Source organism: Serinus canaria, chromosome 3 (assembly GCF_022539315.1).
Source record: "Serinus canaria isolate serCan28SL12 chromosome 3, serCan2020, whole genome shotgun sequence".
In the NCBI taxonomy this organism is placed as follows: Eukaryota; Metazoa; Chordata; class Aves; order Passeriformes; family Fringillidae; genus Serinus; species Serinus canaria.
The window spans coordinates 304,267-325,428 of NC_066316.1; the positions used below are offsets into that span (position 1 = coordinate 304,267).

At 46.1% G+C, this 21,162-nt stretch overlaps 1 protein-coding gene and 1 long non-coding RNA gene across 7 annotated transcripts in view; one reads left to right on the top strand and one right to left on the bottom strand.

The window, feature by feature from the left end:
• LOC108962545 (uncharacterized) overlaps positions 1 to 12,636 on the bottom strand; it is a 314,906-nt gene extending 302,270 nt beyond the window's left edge. For 5 of the 6 annotated variants that reach the window (XR_007777278.1, XR_007777275.1, XR_007777276.1 and 2 more), the window contains exon 1: positions 10,411 to 10,611. This is a non-coding gene — a long non-coding RNA (uncharacterized LOC108962545). Of the gene's footprint in view, positions 1 to 10,410; positions 10,612 to 11,807 lie in introns of those variants that run through there. The other variant, XR_007777274.1, reaches the window with a different exon arrangement.
• The window catches only part of JAG1 (jagged canonical Notch ligand 1), a 35,751-nt gene continuing 26,305 nt past the window's right edge, over positions 11,717 to 21,162 (top strand). Inside the window, exons 1-2 of the mRNA XM_030235596.2 lie at positions 11,717 to 11,799; positions 12,643 to 12,948. Coding sequence (XP_030091456.1) covers positions 11,728 to 11,799; positions 12,643 to 12,948 — 378 coding nt within the window. The 5' untranslated portion in view covers positions 11,717 to 11,727. The remainder of the gene's footprint in view (positions 11,800 to 12,642; positions 12,949 to 21,162) is intronic.

Genomic DNA, 21,162 nt, shown 5'->3' on the forward strand with positions numbered 1-21,162 from the left:
CCACAGGAGGGAGCACAGCTATTCCCAAAATCCCAGCTCCTCTTGGCTGTTGGACAAAAAACCATTCTCCCTTCTGCAAGGTCCTTCCTCTTGTGTGGAGAATTCTGTGAAAGAAAACCCTGAGAAGTTCAGGCATTACATGCCAATCATTTCATGAAGATGCATCCAAGAATGGACTGGACAAGTCATTCAGCTGAAGAATGACTTCATTGCAACAACTGCCACATCCCTATCAATTCTGTTTTTAAAATTGGTTATTGCACCAACATAGTCACACATAAGTGAAATGAGGAGTTTAAAACTATTTAGCAAAATTATTTTTTCTATTAAAACAGCTCTGAGGTAGATTTGCACTCTCATACATAAAATCCTAAACAAATGCAATGTAAACAGCTAATAGTAGCTACATTCAGAATTGTTCTGTTCTGCAAGTATGAAAGTTAAACTACCTAAATATTGTAAGTTTATTGACCCAATGATGTGCTTTAGGACAGTTGTGGGTGAGCAGTGAAACAAACATGTTTTGCCACAGACTTTGGCAGAGGGAGGCTCAGGGAAAACAAAAGAAAGAAGGAAAGTAAGAGATAAGATAGGGTGGTGAAAGGCAAAAGTTGGTATCAGTGAGATCTGCTGCTGAGTATGCCCCTTATTTGTTACTTTGCAAATACAATGGAGATGCAAAAACAGGCTGGAAAATTCCTCCGAGGAGAAAAATCTATACCCCTATATACCCCTCTCCGGTATCTTCCTTAGCAATCTTGCCTTTGGTTTCAGTGTAACATGAACAGACCTATCTACTTACAAAAGCTTCCCTCTTCCCACCAGCCTTGTTTGTTATTTTATGTGTTTCTGCATCATTTGCAGAGTTTGCTTTGATCTACATTCCTCCTGGATGTGCAGTTTCCTTTTCAGCTACCAAAAGGAAAACTGTTTGGTTTGAGAATTTTGAAGCTTATTTTGAAGCTTCACTGGCCCAAAACACACATTTTAATCCAAATGAACACAACTCAGTGCTTTCAGCTCTTTAGCCCTGGTTGCCTTCCTTTCAGGAAAAATCTCTTTGAACAATAAGTGACCACTTCATACTATTAATAAAATGCCCAAACTCTAGTTCCAGCTGGCATAAATGAGAGCATTCTGTTTGCTACAGCTGGGTTTGAATATTGACACTCATACATAATTTGATCCTTGAATTGCTTTCATTTTAGCATCATCCTGAAATGTCCAATGTTTTGTGTCACATCTGATACCCACTAACACATACCATACTGCTCTAAAACATTATCAGAGCAGGTAATTAGGAATTCCCCCAACATTTCTTTATTACAGGCTCAATCTGTCCCCACCAATGGCAGAATTCCTGCAGCCTCCAAGGGCTGACTGGACTTTGGTGCAGTTGCAAAATGGCTGTAAATCCTTCTGCATGGAATATGTGATATTGAATGTAAAGTTTGTGCCATTTTAATCCTTCCTCCTTCTCTAGTAAGCATCACAATGCGACCGCACTAGGAATAGTTCATAGACAAAACACAGTTCACAAATAACAGGTAAACAATCTTCAAATGAGAAGAGAAGCCAGGACACATCCTTGGATTGACTCTTTGACTGGGAAACAGGATACATTCTTCAAGGACCTTGCAGGGATGGTCCCAGAGGACAATTAGAGATTAGATCTTCTCTTCTTTGGGGTTAGGCCACAGGAGTTAACTTGGGAAACAATTCACATAAACAAAGTGCTAGCAAGAGGAAGGGCACTGTCAGATTTTGCTTCTGTGTCTTTACTAGACATGGGCCTTCATGTCAAGCTCCACATTAAGAACTTGCTTTCAAATGGTAACACAGCATTAATTGACATCACCAGTACTAGAAAGGAGCAACCCCCTGAGATTCTGGAGATTAATTAACTATTTTGGGAAGATTCTAATGAGATAGCCTAGAATTAGAGTATCCTGATCCACTGACTAAAAGTAAGTAAGTAAAATGTGCTTAGTATCACTCAGGGGATACTGAGCTCCTTCAGAAGAGCAAGTGCACAACCTAAGAGATTCATGCTTTTCTCATCTGCAGCCTGTTCTATTATATGCAGTGAGAGGCAGAGTTGCTCTCTATTAATACTTTTTATTTTAAGAAAAAATTGGGAAGGGAAATTTGTACTCAAGTGCCTGTGTGCACATAAGCAGTGGGGGAAAGCGTTCCTACTTTGTAAGAAGAAAAAGATTCCTCATAAAAACACAGCCATGCCCATTTTACCAGGGTAAATTAGGAAAACTGTTACCAGGGATAAGTAACTGAAATATCTGACAATAATTTCCCTTTTTCACACACACGTACATACACACACACACACACACACACACATGAATATAAGGAGAAAAAAGCATATACATGGAGCAATGTGTATGTCCACCATTATATGAATTATGAATATGAATTATATGAATTACATTAGTTATGAAGTCTCAACACAAAGTCTAAAAATTATGAGGAAGCTTTGCTGGAAGAGGAGGCACATATATGGGACTTGTAAACTGCTCTGTGTTCAATCTAAAGTTAAGCAAATGGAAGCTGTTTCCTGCTAGGTGTATGTGGAGGAGGCTATTGCTGATTCTAATGTGGTTTTCTGTACACGCTCTCTTGAAACACATTTCTCTGTATCTCTAAGATATAAGACTTTAATAATAAAGATACATTAAACACAGTGATGGTGTTCCACGTGGTTCTTTCCGCAAAGCCTAATTCTCCATCCAGGAAAGTGAGGAGAATAAAATATCACAGAAGAAAATCATTACTTGCACCCCAAAAGCAATGCCAATGGACAATCTAGGAAAACACATGGTTTCTTTTCTTTTTTAATTAAAAGTGTCTAGAAGCACACCTAAATTGTAAATCTCAGATAAATAAGCAAAAGGCAGGAAACCCCCTGTATCCCAGCTGGTTACCCTAAAGCCGAGCCCCCAGAGCAGAGCCTGCCTCAGCTGCGCTGCCTGCCATCTTCTGCATTGTCAGGACCACAGCTTGCATCATTAAGACTTGAAACTGATCCACTTCAGTGATTAGGCTGATCCAAGGACACGGACAGAAGAGCAGGATTTAATGGGCAGGCAGGCAGGAAAAGTCTTTTAACACTTTAGAAAACATTGACTTGGTGGAAGGAATTGGCTAGCTCAAGGGATTAGTAATGAGATACTGAGCCCCTTAGCTCTAGGTCACCACACTGAATCTGGTCCAGTTCAGTAGAAATCAAAAGCTGTTGCTGTTCAGTGGCCTTCAGGAATCAGTTGGTGGTCCCACCCCAGCCACCTCTGACAAAATATCTGTACCAACACTAATGATAACAGTTGGCAGCGCTTACAGGAAAGTTTGAGGGCTGGCACAGTACAGGAAAAGTCTGAGCAGAGAAAGATGTTCCTGCGAACACACTAGGCTGTGACTCAAGAAAAATGAGAAAACAAGCTCCCTCATCTTCTACAGATTTCCAGTGTGACTTGGGGCATGAAATTGAGGATCCTGTTCAAGAAAACTCTATTTCCTCACTGCAATGGTCTTCACAAGGCATTTAAGACCTAAACATTTCTGAAACTCAGACCCCCACCTTAAAATGAGAATAATTAGCTTAAAGTTCTTCTGCATGGAGATCCTGAGTAAAGGGGAGATACAGCAGCTAAACAAGAAACCAAGACAGGGAGGCAAGCCCTTTCCAAGTAAAATCAGCTCCCCTACCTCCAAAGAAGGCATTTGCTGCATATGCATCCATTCACAAAGCTCTGTGCTTCAGGTGCTTTCAAAAAAGGAAAAAAACCAAATTCCCCTTACAGCAAAGAGTACCCCCAGAAAACACCAAATTTCCACTGCTGCCCAGCAGAGCCACATGAAAGAATCCAGCTGCTCCCAGCTTTTATCCCACCTAGGATGAAATTCTAATGTGTTGTGCAGGAGGTCAAATAGATTATCATAATAGCCCCTCTGGCCTTAAAAACTATGAAATTGGAGAGTGAATCACAAGACATCAGTCACCATTGAAGGCAGGATGGTAGGCGGCAGAGCTCAGGGATAGGGTGTGATATGGCAGAGTAAATCCAATGTTCTTAGGCCCTGTGAAGCTGGGAAACTGACATTTTGCCTTCTTTGTTGCCCCTTTGGGACACAGCGAGAGATGCAGGTTATTATAATAATAAGCCCAGTCCCCTGTCAATGCAGCCTAAGAACTCTTACGGGAGTGAGTGCGTGAAGGATTGAGAAACACTAGTTATTTTCAAACTGGATTAAGTCTTTCAAAAGCTAATAGGTTTCCAATGAGCTGTGGTGTTGCTGCTGCAGCTGCTCTAATTTGAGAATAAAAGAATGCAGGCTTTGTGCCTAGGGACCTGTTATTGATCCGAGCAAGAAGGATGGGAAGGAAGGGGGTAGAGGAGGGTTATCCTCCTTTCAGCTGGGGCAGGGGCGTTCCTTTCAAAGTCACATTATCTGCTAGTAACAACAAAACCTAACCCCATGACATGCTGCTCTATACAGGATTGCACTTGTTGAGAACTGAAAGCATCAGAGAAAAAAAACCTCCACTGGCAACCTCGGGCAGCAAACTGCATTGAGGGCCCACGAGAGTCAACAGATGGGTCTCGAGACTCCCTCATTAGGAAACGTGCCTGTCCCTTTGCATCTGCTGCCCGCTCCATGCCACGCACTCATTAGCATTGCAGGCTCACAGATTCCTTAGCACGTGCTTCCAATAAATATTGGAGAGAAAGGAGGGGATGGAAGCCACTGCTTGGAGCAGCAAGATGAGGGGTCACCCACTAGACTGGGAAATCCTTACACACACACACACACACACACATGCTGCCCTGCAGCCCCACAGGGGGGAGGACAATAAAAGGCAGCCAAACACAAATGGGCAGTTAAAGGGACAGGTGTGGAATTGCTTCTATTCAAGTTGCGGCAGATCCTCATTTGTTCCTCTCTGCCACAGTAAATAAAAATCACCATTATATATAGGAAAAATCCCCACAATTCAGGGCAACACACAGATTGTGGACCTACAAGAGTCTGTGCCCCCTTTCAGACAGAAAGCTGAAGCACACTTCAAAGAAGTTAATTGGTTTTAAGGGTCCAATTCTACAGCCAGGCTCTTTTCCTTTCAGGTCTTCACCAAGCTGTCCTGCTGCCACAGTGCCACAAATAAGGGATGTCCTTCACCCCACCTGGAGTGGTCCAGCCTCAGGGCTGAGATCAGGAGCAACTGAAGAGAAGAATCATCTCCCCTGTGCTTGAAGACCTTGTGAGACAAAACAGCTGTCAGGGAGGCAGGAATGGAAAACCTTCCAGGTATTGTGGCAAGAGCAAAGACAAACCTTTAACCAGAGAGGCAGGGTGACGAGGAGCTGTACTTGCTCAGAGCTCAGACTCCCAAAAATAAGTCCCTTTCTTTGCTACCTCTCCCTGACACCCCTAGACTGTTCTTATTCCAGTCCTTCTCATTTGCTCCATTTTCCACTATCCTGCTGGAAGCTGCAGGCATTTTGACCACAGCTAACTCCAGAACGGGACTGGAAGAGTCTCAAGGGATAAACTGTATTGATACAAATCTCGTCCAAAATGCAGAATTTTTAACGCCAAAACTCCCAAATCAGTGCAGACTCCGATTCTTCCAAATGCTGCCGGCTCTAACATCCAGTCCTGTCAGATCTCTCGCTGCATGATCAGGGACAAAAAAGTCCTCAGTGCACATCTGCAGATAGTTGCACCAGCCACCTGCTATGGCCTGTGCTTTATCTAAAAACATTTAGCTGATGAAAAAAGGTTCCTTCCACCAGGGAGTCAGCAGTGCCAAAGGACCATGTAAAAACAGGCCACTGTGCACATCCCTAGTCCCTGAAGAAAGGTTTCCCCTGTAGATCAGCAGCATCACTCCCATGCAATGAACTCTGTGGTCCAACACACTGGCTACTCCAGCAAGTTACTTAACACATCCCTTACCTAAAGTTTTTATTTCTTGATTTAGGCACATATCTATTTTGGGCTGAAATTGGCTTTTAGAAATCCTAACGTCTTTAAAAGTTTCTTCAGGCAAAATGAAGCAACTCCCTTTATACCCTCCACACAGGAATAAGTAAAATCAAGGCCCAGAATATTAGATCAGCCAGGGAATGATTGCAGGCAAAGGCAAGAAGTCACTTACTGTACACTCAAATTTAAATCTGCTAATCACAGCTCTGTTCTCTTTAGACATTTCCTTAGCTAAATGACACCTCTGTGTACTTCAGTCTTGCACCTGCAGGCTAATTTGTGATTGAGAACATTGAACACACACTTTCACATGCAATTAACAATGAAAACAATCTGCATGAGAAGAGAAATTCGGGCATTTTGACGCTGTCATGACAAGAAAATGAAACTTAGTCTGAGCACTTCCTCAACAAAAATGGCTCAAAGAAGCACCTTTGCAGAAAGCTGTGAGGAAAACCCTACTTGAAACTTGGAGCTCTTTAAAAGCATCCCATTGTTTACTGGAGATGGGGCTCAGCCCAGGCTTCAGTGCAGCCTCTTTGACAAGAATAGCCGAGGTTGCTGCTTATCAAATGAAAGTGTGATCTTGTCTGTGACAGACGTGCCAGCACTGCTCAGTGTCACAGTCTTTTCACCTACTGGGAGCTACTCCACCTTGATAAGCTGCACCCCTACCCAGATCTAAAACTGTAGTCTCAGCTCTTCCCTGCTTTTAGAAAGCGGGGATTTGAGATCACATCACTGCTGCACAGGAAGCCCACCCCTGGGGAGGATAAGTGAAGGACAAAGCAGTTGGGTCCACAGGTTAATGTGGAGGCATCTGATCCTTGAAGGGTTAACAGAGAAACAACCAGAGAGCAGGTTTTATGTGCATATAAATAAAGGAAACTAAAGGAAAAACAGCACTATTCTCTGGAATGGAGTAAGGTCTCAATTTTAAGCTGTGACAGAAAGCAATAATGTTATGGATTCACTTAATTACAGCTGGATAAAACATAAAGGCTCTAGAACAGACGTATTTTTTGGTACTACAGCTTTAACTCTTTTGGGGACTTTACTGGTTCTCACTCCAGTAATTTCTGAGTACCCCAGAATCTTTTTTTTTTTTTTTTTAATTGTTCTCAGAGTATCCTCTGAAACAGATTTAGTGCCTCACTTTCATTCTGGGGAATGAAACATTTCTAACATACAGAAAAACTAAGGTGGGAATTTCACAGTGACAAAATGCAGATGCACAATTAACGCAGCACAGTTTGTAAATTTTAGCTGTCTGAAGCAACATGCTCCAGGGAAAGGGGAAAGTAAGGGCTTGTGGCAGCAAACTGGATTTGGGGCTCTGGTTACTAGAGCATCTTCTCCAAAAGCTTTTGTCACATTGGGAAAGCTTGTCTGAAGACACGGCTTTAAGAAATTGCCTGACTGGGAAGAACTGATGCTTTTGTGGAAGTGGGAATGCACTCTTCAGCGCTGGGTAAACTGCGCTCTTTCTCTAACCTCTGCCACTTGCTCAACTTTCTCATCAGTGGTAGTTTTCTCCCCTGCTCCATTTGTGAAATAGTCTAACACCGGGTGTGGCTTCCCCACAAAACGCTTCCTAATTAGTTTCTAAGCATTAAATGATTATGGAAGCGCAGTTCCCATTCCACTCAGGTGATGAAAAGCTTTACAGGAGTTCAGTCTCACTTTGTAATTAGAGAAATTAGCTTTCTAAGTTTAGATCACTCAACTGTGCAAATGGGTTCATCTGCTGGAATGTGTTGCTCCGAAATGCGTGTCAGCCGAGCAGCACGGTGCGGTCCCTATCTCTGCTCCGCGACACTCGCCCAAGTGGGCAGGTCACTTCCAGAACAGCCAGAGGAAAATGAAGTGTTGTGGGTGTATTATAGGAATGGCCTTATCTAAAAGCTCACTCATCCGTGATTGACTGTGGCGATATGTCCTTCTCCCTGCAACAGGGAAGCTTAACTCCTAGATAAAGGATTAGCCGACTGGATGAAATTTCACTCTTCCACTCAGCTTGTCCAGGCTTACATCTAAAACTGAAGCAAATTTATTTTATTGGCTAATTTCAAGGAGCAAAAGTACTTTTATAAAAATCTGGAGGAACAAAGGGCCCCTTTAGCCTCTTCGTTGGCTGTGAAAAGAGGTCATTGAGCTTTATGTATTCTTTATGACCACAGATTCCACATGTCAACAGATCCTTTTCTGGTAGTCCTTTAACTGGTTTATTGAAGGCTGATGCAGTGTCAGTCCCCTATGATTATGCAACTGTCTTGATCTGCATTACAGTAGTAAACAAAAGTTTAGTCACCAACTCGAAAATGAGATGCATCAGGTCCCTGAAGAAAGAACTTTTCCAGGGGCGCCATTCCAAGTTTACCTTCAGGTATCACAAATCTAAGGAAATCCTGTGGGATTGTTCACAGCCACGGCTCAATGAGTCACTGAGCTTTAAAAGGAAATTACAACTTTCCTCACACAAAGAATTGACTTCACGACACCTGACCCTCGTAAGCCAGACACTCCCTCTAAAGGCTGTGATCCTGGTCCCACCGAAGTCCTGGGCAATCTCCCAGAGGCCTCAATGAACAGCTCTATATTAGGGAGCTGATTCAGGCCCAAAGCCTGAACTGAAGCACTGCCTGTAACACCAGGCTTTGGCACACTCCATGTCTGTAACGACTTCTAATGTGGATGTGATCTAATTATGTCGGAATAGGAAGATTAGCAGGAAGTAACTTTACGCAATGTAAAAAGCCCAGTGCCAGACGCTGAAAAGTTCTTCAGCAGCCACAGAGGAAGACACGTCGGCTCCACGCCTCGTGAGACGTGCAGGCAGAGCCTTGCAGCAGGGATTTTATGTGCACCAGTCTCAGACTGCTCCAAGCAACTACAGCTCAGGGCCCTGTGCACGCACAGCAGTTTGCACGTGTCTGTGGCCGTAGTGAAGGGAGCATCTTGAAAAGATGCTCAGGCTGCAGGCAACTGTGCAGTGGCTCAAGGGGGCCACTGGCCACTGGGTCTCTGGGCTCTTGACAGCCCAGAGGAAAAAAGCAAGAGATGGGACTCCAAGGGGGAAATTCTAGACTAAATAAGTTTAGGGGGATTTTACTGCTGATTTCCATGAGGTCCATGTTTCTTTCAGGGCTTCAAGGGAGAGGGTTTGCAATGCACTTCTACACATGATTCACGCTCTGCCTTGCTTTACCTATCACTAATACCCTCCATCTCAAGACACTGGGAGACTTAATTAATTAATGCTTGCAAAGCATTTTAAGTTGTTGGACAAGTAATTCTGTTTGAGGGCAGCTACACTGCTGAGTCACAAGCACTGTGGGAAAGAGAACTCTGGATTTCCTAAGCACTGGAGTCAAACAGGTGGAGTAACCTTTTACAGAAAGGCCAACTCCAGACCTGCCCTAAAGGTACAGAGCATACCAGCAGCAGAAGGATATTTAAAGGCCCAGAGGAGCAGATGTGTGGCACTTGGGAATGAATAACATTTAACCAGGCTGTGGAAGCTAACCAACACCCACTGGGAAAAAAGAAGAGAGGCACTGGTATCACCAAACTGCAGCCATGTTGCAGATTAAACACCATGATGTTTAACCAGCCTTTGAAAGTTAATGAATCCGGCGAGGTATGGCCAACACTGCTGGAACCTGGGGGCTAAGCGAGGCTGGAAGGAGAATTCAGCTCACTGTGAATACACACTCACAGGTGTGCCAGAATCGCCAGAGTGTGATCTAAGCCATGAACTCACCAATGGGAACAGGATCTGCAGGAGTCAGGTGGAAGTCTGAGTTCTAAGGTCAGGGGCACAAATACCACCAGCTTTCCAGCCTGGGGCACCCTGTAACGGGACAGACCTCACCACAGCCAAGAACAGGCACTTTGCTTTTGCCATAGGAAATGAAAACAAAGGATATAAAATTAGGTCAGAAATCTTGTTTTCCTCTGTGCCACTGACTCTGGTGTATAAAACAGGCATTCACACATCTACTGTGTTAGATCAGGGTGGAATAGATCGGGACATAAGAATAGCTGTTCTGGGTCAGACCGAACGTCATGGAGGCCAAGTTCCTGTCGCCAGTGCCTCAGGAAGAAAGGGACAGTGATGCAGCGAGTTCCCAGCACAGTCACCCAACTTCTAGACCCACAGCCCAGGGACTTCCCAAACCAGAGACAAAGTTAGGGGTGGGTTTTTTTGGGTTTTCTTTTTTTGTTCAATGCCCTTTGAGGTGTGGCTCTTCCTCTGGGAAGCAGTCTGAACTCTTTTTGCTACTGTGCAAACTTTTGGGCTTCTCAGTAACCTGTGGCAGGGAGTCCTTTAAGTAAATCACCTGGCTGTGTGTCTCTGGACCTTGCCCCTCAAACGATGTGTGGCGGAACATCCCCAGCACCCACCTGAAAACTGGGATGAGCCTCTGCAGCGCGGGCACAGGGTCCCTGATGGTCTCGGCACTCTGGCAGCACTGCGCTACCGGCACTGATCAGCTGAGGGATCTTTCCTCCCACTTGGGGTGCGGGAGGCCCTCGGCGCCGCGGCCTCGTGTTGAGGCGGGCACGAGTCGCACGGTGGCGACTGCCACCTCCGCCTCCCTCAGGACAGCGGCCGGCCGGGACTACCTGAGAGTCGTGGGCCGGCCGCACCTCCCGTCCTCTCAGGGCGCGCCGGCCCGCTCCGGCAGCGCCCCCAGCCCGCCCCGCCTCAGCTACCGAGGGCCGGGAAGAGCGGGCGGCCGCCGCCGGCCAGTGCCAGGGGAAAGGTTTCACACCGCAAAAAGTGCCCCCCAAAATGCTTCGTGCTTTATTCTTCCTTCCACCAGCGCCGAGGAGGCGAGGAGGAACGGGCTGCGGCTCCCGTGCGGGCAGGACCCGCGCGTCCCCTCAGCGAGCGGCGGGGCGGGAAAAGCCCTCAGCCGCGAGCGCCGCTGAGGGAGCGTCGGGGACGCCTCAGCGCGGCTCCTCCTGCTCCAGGTCGCGCTGGAAGCACCTGCGGAGCGGCGTGGACACTCGGGGCGGTCGAGGACGCTCCGCCTCGCTCGCAGCTCCCTCCATCCCCGCCGCTCCCGCCGGTACCTGCCTTCCCCTGCCCGTGCCATTCCCCTCCTCCGCTCCCTCCTCCTGCTGTCCCCCTCATGCATATGGATGAGCGCATGCGCCTGCCGCCCTGAGCTAGATGAAGCGGAGCGGCGGCGGCGCTCCCAGACGGGCGGGCGGCTGCGGGGCGGTGCGTGTGCTGCATGTGCGTGCGTGCGTGTGTGTGTGTGTGAGTGTGTGAGTGTGTGTGCGTGTGTCTCGGGGGGGCGAGAGGCTCCGCCGCAAGAAATAAAAGGACTGGGATAATAATCGCCATAATAAAACAAAAAGGAAAAAAAAAAAAAAAAAGGGAGAGAGAGAGAAAAGAAAAGGGAAAGAAAAGAGGGGAGGCGAGAGAATAAGGCGGATAAAAGGAGGCCGGGCTGCTTTGCATTGAAGAGCGGGCGCTATTGAAAGCGCTTGAAAAGCGGCGTTGTCCGGCGCGGGTGCGCCGCGGTATATTAGAGCGGGGCGGCGGCGGCAGCAGCAGCGACGCCTCCTCCTCCTCCACCAGCTCCTCCGCCTCCTTCTTCTCCTCCTCCTCCCTCCTGGCCCTCCCCGTCCCGTCCCGTCCCGACCCGGAGCGAGCGGCGGCGGCGGCCCTGCAGGCGGGCGGGCGGGCAGCGCGGCGGCGGCGGCGGCATGCGTGCGCCCCGGCGGGCAGCCGCGGCGGCGTGCTCCATCCTCACCCTGCTCCTGGCGCTGCGGGCCCAGGTACGTACCGGGCACGGCTTCCGCGCTCCTCCGCCCAGCTTGGGGACATGGGTCCGGGAGATCCCGCACGGGCGCTTCTGCACGGCTGCTCCGGCCGGAGCGGAGCTGCTGCCCTGACTTCTCTCTGGAGATGGCAAACGCGGGACTCCTCCTTGCAGCGAGGCTTAATTCCTGGGAAAGAGAAACGCAATTACTGCAAATGCTTTTATTTTCCCCAAAAAAATCACTTTCCTCCCTTTTTTTTTAAATACTTTTTTTTCTCTTTTTTTTAAATCAACCTAATAGCAGCGCTGCTGGGGTGATTCATGAGTGGGGTCTGAGTCTCAGTCCAGCCGTCCCCGGTTCAGCTGCACCCCGGAGGAGGCAGAGGGGTAGTTGGGTGTCTTTCCAAGCAGTGCATTATGAGCTACATCCTTTTGCTGGGTTTGCTCCTTGCATATTGCACTCTTGGTTTAGTTTAGTTTTATTTCCTAACCATTTGGAAGCCTTCCTCGCGCTGTTTTTTTCGGAGCTGGCACTTAAGGTTGTTTTTTGGCATTGATGGCGTTATTTAGTTGGGCTGATTTATGAGCCCTTCTCATGGATGTCTGATAGGGGAAAGCTTGGAGTGGTTAGCTTTGTGTTATTTTTTTTTTTTTTAACATTATGCATGTGCTTCTTGAAAGCGCACTTAAAATTACTTTTTCCTGTCTTCAGAGTTGTTGTAGATTGTGTTTGGGGCAAAAAGTTAGGTAACAGTCTGTCTCTTGGTTTCTTTCTTTTTTTTTTTTTTTTTTTTTTTTTTTTTTTTGTTCGTTTGTTTTGGTTTTTTTTTTTCCTTCGGTTCTTTCTTGGGATTAACAGGTGACTTTAGCGTCGGGACAGTTCGAGTTGGAGATCTTATCCATGCAAAATGTGAATGGTGAACTGCAAAATGGAAATTGCTGCGATGGCACCCGAAACCCAGGAGATAAAAAATGCACCAGAGACGAGTGTGACACCTATTTTAAAGTTTGCCTGAAGGAGTATCAATCGCGGGTCACTGCTGGCGGTCCTTGCAGCTTCGGATCCAAATCCACTCCTGTCATCGGAGGAAATACCTTCAATTTAAAGTACAACCGGAATAATGAAAAGAACCGGATCGTTATCCCCTTCAGCTTCGCCTGGCCGGTGAGTTTCTTGAGCTGCTCTGGCTCTCTTGGACGGTGCTTGAGATGTCCTTAGTGAGCTGAGCTCTACCTTCTTGTGCCAAGGGAAGAGGGATCAGGATTTGGGAAGGAAGCGGGCATCTTGGCAAGAGCGTCAGGAATCTGCAGGACAGAAATGAGTAAAATGTGGTGGTGTTTTTGTTTTTGTTCCCTGGGGCTCACAATACACAGCCTGTTAAATTTGAAAGTCAGATGTGCAGTGAGGGGGATCTAAATGGGTCAGGGAAGTAAACCCAGTATCTCTGCACTTTACAGCATGAATAAGTCTCTTGAGACTTAGAAGGTCAGAAGTTCATTTTTTTTTCTATTTTTTTCTTAACCAGTGTAGTCTTGGGCTTAAGCCAGAAGAGCAGTGGGTTAGGGGCTGTAGAGGGATCCCGTGTGAAAAGTGTGTGTCATAGCTGGCCTCCTTCCCCGGAGCGTGTTTGGGAAGGCTTCCTGCCTCTCCCAAGGGGAAATCTCACTGCTCTGCTCGGTGTGGATGGGAGCTGCTGTTGCTGTTCTGGGTGAAGTAGTTGCCAGCTTCCCTGAGAAGCTGGCTGTGTTTGGAGGTGCTTGTGGACTCCAGAAGCTGAAGACTGAGAAAAGCCTGGCTTTAGCTTTTGGTGCACTTCACCCACTCCTCCCCACAGCACACCTTTTCCTGGCTACCTGCCTCTGGTGGTCCAGAGATTCTGGCTTCCCCCTAGTTGTGTGCAAAACTCGGTGGCTCAAGGAGGTGGGGCTTTTTCCCAGGCGCTTTTCCAGCCTTGTCCACTCTAGTAAATACTGGTCAGCCCCGTAGAGCAAAGAGATGGAGGATGGGTGACCCCTTCCTTCATCAGTGATGCTGCTTTGTCGTCGGCTTGAAAAAGTACTCAGACATTGCTGCTGCATATTTCTTCTGGGGTGCTCAGGAGGGTTGAGGCTTTGATGGCCAGCTCTGCAGAGCAGCCCTCTGATCCCTGCAGAGAAAGTGAGGAGCATCTTTCCAAAACAACCATCACGCAGGCCAGACCCAGAGAGGCAGGCTCAGGGCCCCAGGATGTGTGGACATGGATGAGTGCCGTGGCCTCGGGTGGCAGGAGATGCACAGTTTTTGTGCCTGGCAGTGCTGTGTGCACTGGGGGGCTCCTGTCTGGCTCTTGAGGTGCCCCTCTGGGGTGCTGTGGTACGAACGCTGAACGCTCCCAAATTTCTGCTCCGAAAACTTGTATTTTGGGATCACCTAGGAAACAAAACTGTTTCCCCCTGCCACACACACCCCTTCTCCAAAGGCGCTGAGCAGACAATTTCCTGCCAACTGCCTTAGGGTATGTTGATGCTCAGCAGTTTTGTAAATCCAGTCATCCTAACCTAGATGCCTAAGGTCATTTTTGGGAGGGGAGGAGGGCGCTGAATGTGCATGCAGGGGAGGGGTGAATCTCATTTCCTATCCTCTGCCACTGTCGCCGCTGGCGAGGTGGAAGCATGCCTGGACCCTCCAAAGCTTGGCACTTCATGGTCAGATAAGGACTGGTTGCTGGGAGGGCCTGGACTTCTTCTGGGGGGAGGACAGCCCGCCCCAAAAGCATTCCTTCTGCAGTTGAGGTGTAGACACCCACTTTGTGGTCCTGCCGCCAAGTGCTGCAGGCAGCCGTGCGTTCTTCAAGTGTCCTGTGCTGCCTCCTACCTGCCTCCGCTGTCAGCCGGGACTTGAGGAATATCGAGGGCTCAAGAGGCAAAAGGCAGAAATTAAGTCTCCGTTTTTAAGGAGATAGTATTACAGAGTACAATAGCAGAGTTAACAAAAGTATTCTCTGTTGGAAGTACAAGTCTGTCCTTTGTTTCTTTCCCTTTTCTTTCTCTTTTTTTTTTCCCTAACATGAAATGAGATAAAACTGTTATCAAATATGCCATCAAAGGGATAAAGGGCTTTGTAAAAATCTGAAGTATTTGAAGCTCTGCCAATGGCTGTAGTGCTTGTGTTGCAGATTTTGACTTTTGTCAGACAAGTCAGGTACATTGAGGATTTTTTTTAAACTAGCTCCCAGTAACCTGACTGTCTTGAATCTATAGGTATGCATATAGAAATGGCATGAAAACTAAACATGTTCCTTCTAGCAGCCTTTCTCTTCATGGGGTTGGGAAGGGAAATCTGTGTGTAGAGGGTGGGTTTGGGGGGTGGGGACCCTGGGAGAAGTCTCTTAAGCTTGCCTGCATCTTAGTAAAAGAAATGCTTCTATTGTCCTGCTGAATCTCATTCAGCACTGGAATCCTGGAGCAGCAGCAGCAAAACTCCAGTGCAACCTTTGAAATGGGTAAAACTCAACAACTTGAGATGCTTGGTTCATAAGCCTGGAATTTTGGAATAAACTCTTGCATTTTCCCAGGCAGAAATGTACTTTTTGAGATGCTGATGATAGTCCGTGTGCAATTACCAAGCCTGCTTCCCAGCTTTAGCTTCCACAGGACACAGCTTTTATGCTAGCCATTGTGACTTCCAAATGGCATTTGAACAAAAGAATATCTAATGTGGCAAAGCTCTTATTTGTACTAAAATTGTGTACACAAATCATTGCAGGCATTTTCAAAGCTCTACGGATAAAGTGGGAAACTTAATTTAGTCAGCTCTAATCTGATGCTGAAATTTCAGAACTTAAAAAACCTCTTTAGGTGGCTGAATACTGTTGACTTCAGTAACAGCTTGAGATTAGCATTGCATTTACTCATGTGGCTGATCATGAGAGGTATCTTTGCATATATTCGGCTGGAAATTATAGTAGAGGTTATAAGAGCTAGACCAAAATGTTAATCATATGGCACTTGAAAATTCATGCCCGTCTCTGGATTGTGTTTTACTCTGAGGGAGGCTTTTCTTGGACGTTCCAGCTTGAGTCAGTAGTAACATTCAGAAGTCTTGTTGCCTTGACTACTTAAAAAAAAATTAAAAAGAAAAAGCCTCTTCCCATGTCAAGCTGCCCCCTTATGCCATTTGTGAAAAATAGTTGCATTGCATTAGAGGCCTTTATTCATCATGCAGGAGAGGAAGGAGAGAGAATGGGGTGCTTTAAAAGTATTGTTAGAGGGAGCTTGCAGTTGTAATGTAGATTCGAAGTGTCAGAGTCTTACTAATAACTTATGGGGTTTGCTCTTGTCAGTTTTGATACGTTCCCCTGTGAGTAATGGGTGTGGAGACGGTGGGCCATAAATTAATTTAAGTGATGGGAGGTTTGAGTAAGTTGCTAGGAAACGGGGCAGCAGCCCAGTATAAAGGAACTGGAGTGGATCAGAAAGCTGCCCCTGCAGTAGCTGGTAATTCTTCAGTGCATTGAAACAATAGTGATGATGATTAAAAAAAGTAAAATGCACCAAGGCTTGCTTCTTACATTCATTTTGAGACTTCATTGACTTTCTTGACAGGCAAGCTTGGCTTTATGAAGCCGTATAAAAAAGTATGGAACAAAAGCATTTCCATGTTCCACTTGTCAGAGTGCTCTGTCTGAACAAGTCTGGTTCCAAGGCAGACACATGCTCTTCTCTCACATGAATCAAACCTCTGGCCTTCTGAAAGAGCCCCAAGTGTGATGGGTGCTGCACTTTCAGGGAGCTGAGCATCAATTAACTAAGCAAAACTTAACACCACACTTGGCTTTTATGTAAAGAAAGATCTTTTGGGGGTTTGGTGAGACTGAGTAAGAAGGTCAAACTTGGCAATTCCTTTGGTATGCATAGCTCCAATTTCAAACTGCTTGTTTATCCCAAAATTGTGCTCCTTGCAATTATTTAATATTGGGGCCAACTGCACCAACACACCAGGAAACTACTGAGGTGGAAAAAAACCCTCTAGCATCTCAGTGAGTTTAGCATAAAATACAATTTAAAAGAGTTTTGAACATCTTATTTCAACTTTAAAATAAAAACAGTCAACTTAAAAAAATAAAATAGCCCCTTTTTCATGGCAAATCTTAGTGGTCCTGATTCCTGAAGAGGTAAAATATGTTTTCTGGGTAGGCATTGTTTTCTGTGGCTACAGAGACACAGTAAAAGAGCTTTAGTGTTTTTTAAGCTTTATGAACTTATTCCCTCTCTCTTGACACGAGGTGTCCAAAATACTAATCTGCAGCTGATATTAAAAATAACAGGCTTTTGAATCTGAGAAAAAATATTAGTACACTCATCTGATTTTTTTTTTTCCTTTTAAGCCCAGTATGTCACAGTCATAGGACTAAAATTTGGCTTTTGATTTTGTTTCTTCACTCCCTCCAGTTAACTTCTTGAAAACCTATAGAAGCAAATGCTAGATTATTGTTCACACTTTTCTTGAACAATGCATGATAAGTCATGTTGGAGCATGGGCAGATCAGAAGAAATTTTTATAATAGCAAGAAGCATATTAATCAAATCCATGCTCTGTCATTTATTGTTGATTAATAATATAAGAATAAATCTTAGCACTCAAAGTGTAATGTTTTGCCTAGGATTACTATTCAAAACAGAGCTGGGAGTATTAAGTGACATCTGAAGCATAATTAGCATCACAAGGCTGTTTTTTTCCCAGGACTGGAGAGAAGTGATGCAGCCAGTCAGAGGTTTTGGACTTCTTACATATTTAAAGAATTTTTTTTAATGTTCCAGCCAGTTCAGAGCTTCATCTTCATGGTAAAACCATGAAGATGACTATATTAACATAATATGTCTAAAAATAAATCCTCATCTTGCCTGCTCCTAGAATTTTTGTTCTTGTTATAATAAAGGCCTGCTCCAGTTTAGCTTCAGTGGCAGCTGGATTGGGCTTGACACTGAAGCTTATTCCTAAACTTTCTCAGGCTACACACATCCAGCACTGTCAGCTTGTTTATGCAGCTGGAAGTCAGCATGGCTGAAAATGAATTGCATAAAATCGATGCTTTATACTTCAAGTTGCAGTTCCCTCAAGGAAACACCGCTTCCCAGTGGGCTGGAGGCTGGAGTAGGAGTCAGCTGGTTCCAAAGCTGGTGAACTTGGCTCTGAGCTGTTTGTTCCAGCTTCACTCCTAATGCAGTTGTGATGCCCTGCGAAGCAGAAGCCTTAAGCTACAGTTCTTAAAAGTACTTCTCTGTAGATAAGGAGAGGTATCTCTGTAGATAACACAAATGACAGGATTGGTTTTGAAAACTGAAACTAAGCTTGCCTTTGAATTTCTCTAGATGCACAGAAGTTTTATATGTTAATTGACTCAGTTCTAATAATTTAACTCGTAACCCCTGTCTTAACACAAGGAAAGATGTCAAAACTAGAAGCTGTTGCATTTGTTTCTTGTTAGTCTGTGGAGCTCATGGTTCTGTGGTCACTATTCTGCAGCGTAAATTACCCTCATTATTCTTGTAGTGTTCAGAAGAAACTGCAAAAAGTGGATAGAAGTGGTTAAAGTGGTTTGTAAATAGTCAAACATCCAGAGTCCTTTACCAGCTCAACCCAGTTCTTAGGCACTTAGGTAAATAAGTAGAAAGGCTTCTTGTTCAGGCTTGCTCCATGTGAACCTGACTGTTTTGCTTGGCTGGCTACTAGGTATTCTGTCTATTAACCTTGCCACCCTTTTGTAACTGGTGCATTTAATTATCAGTGGGATGCTTTAAACAGGTAGGGGGACTGATAAGGGCAGGTAATCTGCTTGTTGGGGAAGGTTGAAAGCAACCATTGACATTTTGGCCTATCTGCTGCTATTTGACAAGTGGGGCTCTGTGAGAAAATAACTCCGTAACTAGATAAGGTGCTGATTAAAATGCTGCTGCTGTATGAAGCACCCTGGTAGCTGAGATCACTTGAAATCATTAGGGAAAATCATTTTCCCTCTTTTTATGCAGAGGGAAATCATTATTCCCCTCTGCATAAAAAGAGAGGGGAAAAAAGCGGGGGGAAAAAGGCTGCTATACTTTTTACCTTTTTTTTTTTTTTTTTTTTAGAAGGGGCGGAGGGAAGACCCCAAGTCTCCCCCCTGAGCCCAGTACATTGTCCCGTTAATGCATGCTAGTTTTATGATTGGAATACATTGTAGTCCGGCCACCCAGACAGAGGCATTGACTGCTAATATTAACCAAGAACAATAGCGTGGCCATACTGACTGCAGTGAGGATTACAGAACATAATGGGGCCTATCCAAAAATAATGCTAATACAGGACAAGCAACAGGAAGCAGCAGTAGACTCAGCATTGCTCGGCTCCCAGACAAACCATGGACTTACTTCACACAATGGCAACTTCAGCACATTATGTATTCACAGGATACTCATTATTCCAGCAGGCTTGCCAGATCAGAGATCAGCCTGGTTTACTGGATGCTTAAGCGTATGCATAGTTTGGATAGCGGTACTTTTGTGTCCTCCATCATTTGGCAGCAGGGTGGCCGTGCTGGTGCACGAAGGTCTTGACTTGGGCTGCTGCCTTCCCTTGCCAAGGCAGGATGGGAGAGCAGGTCTCTCCTGGGGCTGCTGATATGGTTCAGTTTGTTTCCATGTCTCCTTTCTGTGGCACTGCAGGGTTTACTGGCACTTAGAGCAGCAAAGGAGCTGCTCAGGATGCAGCAAAGGAGCAGCATGCTGTGTTTTTTGGTGTGGGCTTATTCTGATGAGGCTCTTGGCTGGGCTGCCTGCTCGGGGTTCAGCCGAGCTCTGGGCCACAGGCTTTGAGGTGTGACAGAGATTGCGACGGCTTGGGCTTTGTTTATATTCACCGGGTTGAGGGAGTAACAGCTTTGTAGGGTGTTGCCTTGTCCTTATGTAGGCTGTCCCAAAGAGGAGCTTCCTGATGATGTTCCATTTCACAAAAGGTTAAGAGGGTTAGGTGGCTTTCCTCCTTTTCTGGAGTACGTTTGCATATCCTCTGGGTGAGAAGCCAGTTGCCTTTAGCTCCTTTGAAGGATGTTCAGTTGTCAAAGTTGACCGACCATGGCACAGTGTGGTGATGCATCTGCGCAGTGCCATCGTGGAGTGACAGGGTGGTACCCAAGAGACAGTCCTGGTGCTGCTCAGAGGAAATGGGTTTCTGGCTACCTTCAAGCCTACTCAGAGGTGCCCTCCTGCCTGGCCCCTGGGCACGCTGGACACCTGTGGGCTGCTGTGCGGGTGTCCTCAGTGTGTGCCCCGGGTGCAGACGGGTGTGTGAGCTCTGTTCTCAAGCTGGCACTCACAGCTGTGCAGAGCGTGAGGAGAAGGCGGCTGGGCTCAACCTGCTCTCCTTGTTTGGCAGAGGAGGAGCAGGCGCAGCGCTCTGAATGCAAAACTTCCCACTGCATTTGTCTAGTCATGGTTTCACATGCTCAGCAAAGCTCTTGCACGCTCTAACCACAGGGCTAGGAGGGAAAGGAGTTAGACAAGTTGCAAGCCCTTTGAAAACCTTTGAAAACAGAGGCTGTGCTTCAGTGAGGAGCCGGATGTTTTCATCTTGCTCTGGCCCACTGACTCGCAGAGTGCCTTTAGAAGCCAGAGTACAAAAGCACCTCCTTTGGGTGGATGTCTGGGTGAAGGGAGGGAAGAGGGTAATCAGGCAGAGAGCTTTAAACACCTGTTTACCTGCAGCTGCCAGGATTCATTTAAATAACCAGAAAGGAGGTTGCATTGCCCTTTGAGATTCTTAAAACGGACAATTTCTGATGGGTTTCAGGTCTGCACAGTCTCTTGAGCTGTGCTATCAGTGGATCAAGACGCAGTGTCCTGTCATTGAGGAAGACAGCTCCTGCACGCTGATGCTTGCTTTGTTTCCTGGAGTGTGAACTTGACCATTTCTATCCTCTCCTAGCTCCACTCACAGAAGTTCTGCTTAAATTTGGCCTTGCTGCCTTTCAGCCTCTGGACTGATCTGCAAAGGACTTGCTGTTCCTTTCAAGCTGCCTTTCCTCTCAAGCCAGAATCCCTGCCTTCTGGTCAAACTCAGGTTTACAGTGGCTAATTGGGTGTGACTCTGGAGAGTTCACTGCTGCCTCGTTGCCTAGGACATCGCTTTGATGCAATAAGGTGCATGATGTGGAATTCTTGGGTCTGGATATATATATTTATTCAAAGATGGGCAGAGGTCATCTATGGGCATGGGAAAACTTAAACCTCCAAACTGTAAGCAGTCATTCCTGAGATATCTGAATCCTTGATCTATAGAGTGGGGATGATATGCACTTCTAAAAAATCTCAACAGTGCAGCATTGCACAGAGCTCCTTTTCAGGGAGGGGGGGCTGAGGGAATTAG